This window comes from Phaethon aethereus, assembly GCF_964289735.1.
Source record: "Phaethon aethereus genome assembly, chromosome: 26".
Taxonomy (NCBI): Eukaryota; Metazoa; Chordata; class Aves; order Phaethontiformes; family Phaethontidae; genus Phaethon; species Phaethon aethereus.
The window spans coordinates 3,721,294-3,728,317 of NC_138602.1; the positions used below are offsets into that span (position 1 = coordinate 3,721,294).

General features: G+C 47.9%; 1 protein-coding gene across 1 annotated transcript; it reads right to left on the reverse strand.

Annotated features, from left to right (window-relative positions):
• Positions 1-5,160: 5,160 nt before the first annotated feature.
• TINCR (TINCR ubiquitin domain containing) lies at positions 5,161-5,424 on the reverse strand (the record flags this gene model as incomplete). Its single annotated transcript, XM_082010806.1, has 1 exon — positions 5,161-5,424. One exon carries the CDS (start codon positions 5,422-5,424, stop codon positions 5,161-5,163), a length of 264 nt encoding a protein of 87 aa, XP_081866932.1.
• Between the last annotated feature and the right edge of the window lie 1,600 nt (positions 5,425-7,024).

The following is a 7,024-nucleotide window of genomic DNA, read 5'->3' on the forward strand; positions in this document are numbered from 1 at the left end:
CATAGTTTTCATTTATGAGGCCAAAAATCAGACTGTAAACTGAACACCAATAAGGGAATTAGCTGGGTTCCCTAAAGATGGATAGTTTTGTTATTCTGCCAGGAGGTAGCTCCTTGAGTGGATGGACCTTTGGAAAACTAGGCTGAACAACCCCTGAATGGGGTCCCAAGCAGGGTCCCAAGCTTATTAAAGCTTGTATCAGCACTGGCACTCACCAGGGACACCAAGGCTGGATTGCAGAAGAGGGAGAATCCTGGACATGCTTATCTTGACCTAAGAGTGGCTTATATACCATGTGGGACCTTGATCTGCTCTTCGAGCTGTCAGGTGTTGTTCCTAGATGAGTTGTTACAGTAACTGAACTAATGCCCTGAGATAGATGTTTTCAGGTGGCTCCAGGCCAGAAAATCAACACCAAGAGATTTCAGATAATAGACTTCTGCTCAACTCAGTGCCGGCATCTACTTTATTTAACCTATTCACCAATGACTTCTTGAACTCCATTCTCCAGGCAAGCCATATATGATGACAATAGCTGCTTGGCCTCAGTGAACCTCAGCTTCTAAAAGACTGAGGGGATCCCATGTGCTGTGGCTGAGTCTGTGCCAGTAAATTAAATGGGCCTGGGACTTTCTTCTGCATTGAGGGAACAGCTGGCACAGAACAGCCAGTGTTTTCATATTAAATTCTTAACATCCAAACCTGCATGGTCACGTTCAGACAGCTCAGAAGGAACAGTCCCTGGCCCATGCTAGCTCCTGAAACGCATCTGGACTGGGCCAAAACTGCAGTGCCTTGCAGCATTGTAGCAGAGAGCAGTCATGGTACTGGTTAATTTATTAGTACAGCACTTGTCTGACTGACTGCTAGAGGACAAGAAAGAAGCCTGAAACCAAGTATGAAGGCTCTGTCAACGTGCTTGTGCTTGTACTGTGTCCGGAGCCAGCTGGGGCTGTATATGCTTAGGAACGGTCAGTGACAGGCACACAGCACATCTAGGAATCGCTCTGGAACACCCATTTCTCTCCTCTATTTGAAATAGCTCATGGGTTAAGTGGTGGATTCACCCATCAAAGACAATATCCCTCCACCTAACATCTAGCATCAAAATGCAGCCAAAGTAGTGTGGCCAGCAGGAGTAGGGAAGTGATTGTGCCCCTGTACTCGGCACTGGTGAGGCCACACTTTGAATACTGTGTTCAGTTTTGGGCCCCTCACTACAAGAAGGATGTTGAGGCGCTGGAGCATTTCCAGAAAAGTGCAACGAAGCTGGTGAGGGGTCTGGAGCACAAGTCTTACGAGGAGCAGCTGAGGGAACTGGGGTTGTTTAATCTGGAGAAGAGGAGGCTGAGGGGAGCCCTCGTCGCTCTCTACAACAACTTGAAAGGGGGTTGTGGTGAGGTGGGTGTTGGTCTCTTCTCCCAAGTAACTAGCGACAGAATGAGAGGAAATGGCCTCAGGTTGCACCAGGGGAGGTTCAGACTAGATATCAGGAAAAATTTCTTTACTGAGAGAGGTCAAACATTGGAACAGGCTGCCCAGGGAGGTGGTAGAGTCACCATCACTGGAAATGTTCAAAAAACATGTGGACATGGCACTTCAGGACATGGTTTAGTGGGCATGGTGGTGTTGGGCTGATGGTTGGACTTGACGATCTTAAAGGTCTTTTCCAACCTTAATGATTCTGTATGATTCTGTGAATTATCAACAAGGAGCAGCTAATGCCATACACCCACTACCCAGCACTGCTGCTGACTATGCCATGGGAGGCCTCTTTGGTCGGTGCTCCACAGCATGTAGCTGGCAAAGAGCATCCGGGCTGCTTGCTGCGGCAGACAAAATTTGGGAAGAGTCATGCCAGTTTCAGGAACTCCCACATCACCACCAGACCAGCTGAGCAGCTACCTGGCTCTGGGGCCCTGCACCGCCTCCAGAGCGAGCCAAACAGGTTCTGCCATGGCGTGGTCCACAGTGCCAGGACTGATCACGCCTCGGGCAGTTGGGACAGCCTCCTGCATGGATGCTGTTGCATCTGTGCTGGATGGCTGCTCTTTTCATGTCGAGACTTGCTGGTGGTCTCCTTGCATTGGGCACTGATGGCTTGAACACCACAGGCTGGCCCAAGGCCACCAAGCTGGGGGGGTTCTCTCTCTGCTTGTTCGTTCACATTTCAAGCCTTGCTCTGCTTGTTTTACCCACTTGCAAACCATGTTACTGTAATAAGTAGCTCTCTAGGGCAGAAACTGTTTTTCAGCATGTTCTTTGCTCAGCTTCTACTGCAACAGGATTGCAATCTCCATCAGTGCAGCAGTAATGTGATTAACAAGCTCTGCACAAGGGGGAATTGCATCCTCAGTGGATGTGATATTCCCAGTTCTGGGCTGCCTGTGCGTTATCCCAGGGCAAGAGGTCATGTTGACTGAAGTCCAAAACGGCTTGCTCGAACTTCTGAACACTAACGTCCAAATAAATTTTCAGCATTAGCTGGTATGCTGATCCCTTTCCTGCCAAGCTGCAGCCTTAAGTGAATTTTTATGACTAAGTTATAAACCCCAGAAAACACGAGCAAGAAGTGGAAATGCTGACTTGGCCTTTGCTAAACGCCAATTATCTACAAAGGCATTGGGGGGGGGGGGCAATGAAAAATAGGGTCATTTTCATGTTTTCTCTGGTTCAAAGTAAACTGTCCCGTGAGCCCGTTGTAGGAACACATAGCATACAGAGTGACCATTAATATTTATAGGCACGACACTGAGCTGCAAACCTTGGCAATCAGAGCGACTCCACTTTTGGAATTAATATAGCTCTGCTTGGCTGGCATCTCTGTACAAAAGAGTAAGTAGGAGACACCAAGATTCTCAGGGAGAACTTAAGAAGCAGATGCTGACCTTTGATGGAGAGGGTCCATACTTCACTGAGTCGGTGAAGTACTAAAACCAACTCTTAAATCCTTAGGGCTGCTGGCCAAACCCAACATGATGTTCTCCATTCCTCTCTGCTCCTGTGGCTCCTAGGCAGTCCCAACACTGTGTAGGCTACTCTCCTTGTATTCCCCATTTTTACCCAGCTGATACAGACCAGCATATCTCCACAGACGCTACTGGAGCAACATGGATTTATAACACCTGAAGATGTGGATGAATAATCTTAAGGCTCAAAATAGTGCTGTAATCTCAGTTGCAATGCAGCACCTGCCTTCTCCCACTCTGGGAAAGTTTCCTAACTCCCAGTTTACGCGAGAGAATGAGCCCTCTGAAAACCAGCCCTCTGCATGCTGAGGATCTGGCAGGGTGCTGAGTCACAGAGGCTGTGCTCAGCCCAGGACTACGTACTGAGCAGGGCAATGACTGCGGAGCCACACGCAATGTCTCAGAAGTATCTGGGGGGGCCACACTATGACGATAGCTCAATCATCCCCATGAGCCTTAAGAGAAACGTATCCCCAATATCTGGGCATTTGCCACTCATGCCATACAAAGTACTTTGCGATTGGCTGAGGTTGTCACAACCCAATAATCCTTCACGTCCAAGAACTCAAGGAGAGACACGACTTCAGGGGGAGACTGTCCACCCCCCACAACGCATCCGGCCCTGGGAAAAGGCGTAAGAGATTGGACAAAGGTGCTTGTTCAGGAGCCAGAAAGGTTTTGATGAAATTCAAGGACAAAAATATTAGAAATCCCACTCCCTTTTTCATGTACTCACAACAGTTAAACTGAAGCTTTCAGCAAAAGGCTCTACATTTTCAAAAACGGCTAGTGGCTTCAGGTGGGCACCCTGAACTCAGCACACCGGGGACAGGATCTCCTGGCATTGCTGCAGTTATGCCCTGATTTTGCAGCAGGTGGGAAGGTGCATAGCACTTTATGGAAATCCAGCCTCTGTCAAAAGAGCATCAATATGTGCACTCCATAAACTCAGTTCCTCAGAATCCTTTTTTACTCTTGAAATTTCAGGCTGTACAATTTAGGAAAATAAACACTGGAAACAACAACAAATAGAAATGCTCCTGCCATTAAACGCAAGGTGAAAAGGAGGAGCTGAGCCAAGTTAATCAGAGAGCTGAAATGAGATGTTGGAGAAAGGGGCTGTGGGTGACTTGGAGTTTGCAGTTAGCTGAGCGTTGTGAAATCTCTTGTGTCTGGCTGAGCTCTGAAAGGAAATGCTTTATTAAATCTTCTTTGTGTGAGATTTCAAGCTGCCTCTGGACTGGAAAATAGAACCATTCCAGTATGTGTCATATAATCAGGAACTGAAGTCTTTAGTGCAGGTTTTTCTGCAGAGGAAATTCTGATCAGCATCGACACGTAACTCAGAAGGCTCGGGGTTCAGAAAGATGAATTAGACACAGTACACCCGTGCTCTGCTGTGCACCTCTTCTACCCAGTATCCTGAAAATGCTTCACAGAATTAATTTTGCTGGCAGCAATAAGCCAGGCATTAGGAAAGACAGCACAGGTGGGCATAAATTCACCCCACCGAATCTAAACCGTCTGTCGTGGTGGGTCCATGGGTCTCAGGTCCATGATCTCAGCTTTCATTCCCGCTGGAACATAAGACTTGCCCTGACTGATCTCCTTTGCACTGGCTATCCTGGAAGTCTCTACTCTCACTGTACATAACTGCCATGATCTGGCCACATTCTGGGAAGCTGCAGCCCCTTGCCATCTCTGTCCAGCACTCGGTGTGCTTTGCTGTAAGCTGGCAGTTCACAGCTCTTCCCTGTCAAAGCAAGACTGCACCACCCCCAAATACTTGCAGAAAGTATCTACCAAAAAGAAATGGAGAGCCAGGCACGAGAAAAAAGAATGAGGATGAGAGGTTCCCAAGAGCACTCCCCCATGTCACACAATCTCCCTTGCCCTTTTGCTTGTCTTGTCTCTCCCTCTGTGCTTGGCCACGTAGTCGGGAAAGTGAGAGCTGATCAGAGACAGGACAGGCAGCATCAACCAGATTTCCTCCTCCTCTTACCCCTTTATTTCACACCACAGCGTGTCTGGAGCCAAGAGCCTTGAATCTCCATCTGCCTGCTGGAAATTGCAGGGTTTGAGTTCCTGATCTGTTTTCTGCAAACCCCAAGAAGAAAGTGTCCCAAAGGACTGAGATACACAGAGCATTCCCCTTTCTTCACACCGCCACCACCACAGACGAGCTCCTTGCCTACCTTTTGTTGCTGACAAGAAGCAGGACAGAGCCATTCTGGATATTTGCTTCTTTGAGAGTCTCGTGCTCCTCGAGCTGCCTGGAGTTGTAATAAAATGTCTTCTTCCAGGAAGTGACGCCCTCACGTACTAAGTGAGCCCGTAGGTCCATCACTGTGTCTCTGGGCTTGACCGTCAGGGACATCATCAGGTCCTCATCAGCCAGATGCACCTTAATGTGGTACCTCTTCCAGCGAGAAAGGCTCCTTCGCAACGTGTCCATCCTCTCCAGCTCACCAGGGCCAGTGTGGCAGAGAGGAACATCCACCTGGGAGGTCGTTAAAGCAGGGATGTGGCTCTGAAGAGGCTGTCTGCCGTGAACTACTTAAAATGTCCTGCCAAACCTGTTCCTCCCAGTTGCCGCACTGCATGTTTCACATTCCAGGGAAGAGCTCACCTGGCTCCAAGAGCCTGCTGGCTGGGAAACGTCTCCATGAATCATTTCCACACACCCCTAAATCCCATAATAATTACAACGTCTTCACAAAGTGCTCTTCATTCCAATGGCTCTCAGAGGACTTTAAAGCTGGATCTGCATAGGCATTAGAAATGTGGGTGCATGTGAGAAATGAATGGGTTTAGTAACCTCGTGTCTCCTGCTCTAAAAAGTTGCCAGCTGTGGGGTAGATCAGTTCCACAAAGCAGGCGTTGAGGAACCTCACAGCTATTTAACATGGCCATTTTAATGAGGAAAAGTACTCTGCATAGTGAAAAATTCCTCATGAGGGACAGCCAGAGCATCCTGAAGGAGATGGAGCTTGGCTGTTGTGAACACCCCTCAGTGCAGTTTTCCCCTGGGAGATCTGTATAGTTATTGTAGGCAAACAGGCTGGGACCCTGCAAAAGGGGTAGGACTCATTCATGGCTCATCATACCATCAGATATCTAATACTGACTCACACACGTGCTCCTCACTGGTTCGTCATCTTGATTTCCTCTTCCTTTCAGATCCCTGCCTAATTGAAGGACTGATCGTATCCTGCTCTAACATGCGAGCGGGAACAGCATCACGGGGCTGCAGGCACACCACGCAAACCGGTGACAACAGAGGCCTCAAATACCAAGAGGAACAAGCAATACATTGGTAAATACAACAATACCACCAAAAGGAAGGAGACGATGCCAGCCATGGGAGCCAGCTGTAATTGAATGATCCTGCAAGGCAGACTGGCAGTCACAAGATGATACTTCAGAGCAAACATCATCAAGATAAGGAAGTAAATTTTTTTTTCTTTTTCTCAAAAAGATCAAGTCACCCTCTTATCCTCTAGGTAATTTCCTGTAGCCCATATTACAGGAATTAATTCCCTTGTCCATTCTTCTTAATACAGACCAGTATTTTCAGACCAAGGTACTGCAAAATAGTTGACTTCAGAGTCTGCTCTTCACTAAAAAGGGGCTGCTCTTGCCCATTAGATAACAAAACAAACTGTCAGATTTTCAAATATGGCAGCAGCCAGCTCCCATTGAGAACAAGAGAGGTGTCCCCTCTCCCACTGAGAGACAAGGAGCTTTCCACCCTGTCTTCACACCTCCCTTCTTTTTCCCTCCCCAGCCCATTATGCCTCTGCCAAGAACAGCAGCAAATATCTTCAGTTACACTACAGGCAGTGGAGATTTCCCTGTGTACTTGAGAAGAACTGAAGCTTCTGCTAGCAAGATTTTCTTTCCAGATTTGGTCACCATAAAGGTATGATTGTTTTGGTAGGGACTGGCATTCTTGGGTCCTCACTCTGCCACTGAGTTGCTGCAAAGGCTTGAGATGAGTCATGTCATGCCTTCATGTTTCGGTTCGCTCATCTCATGACTGCTGCATGGTGTAA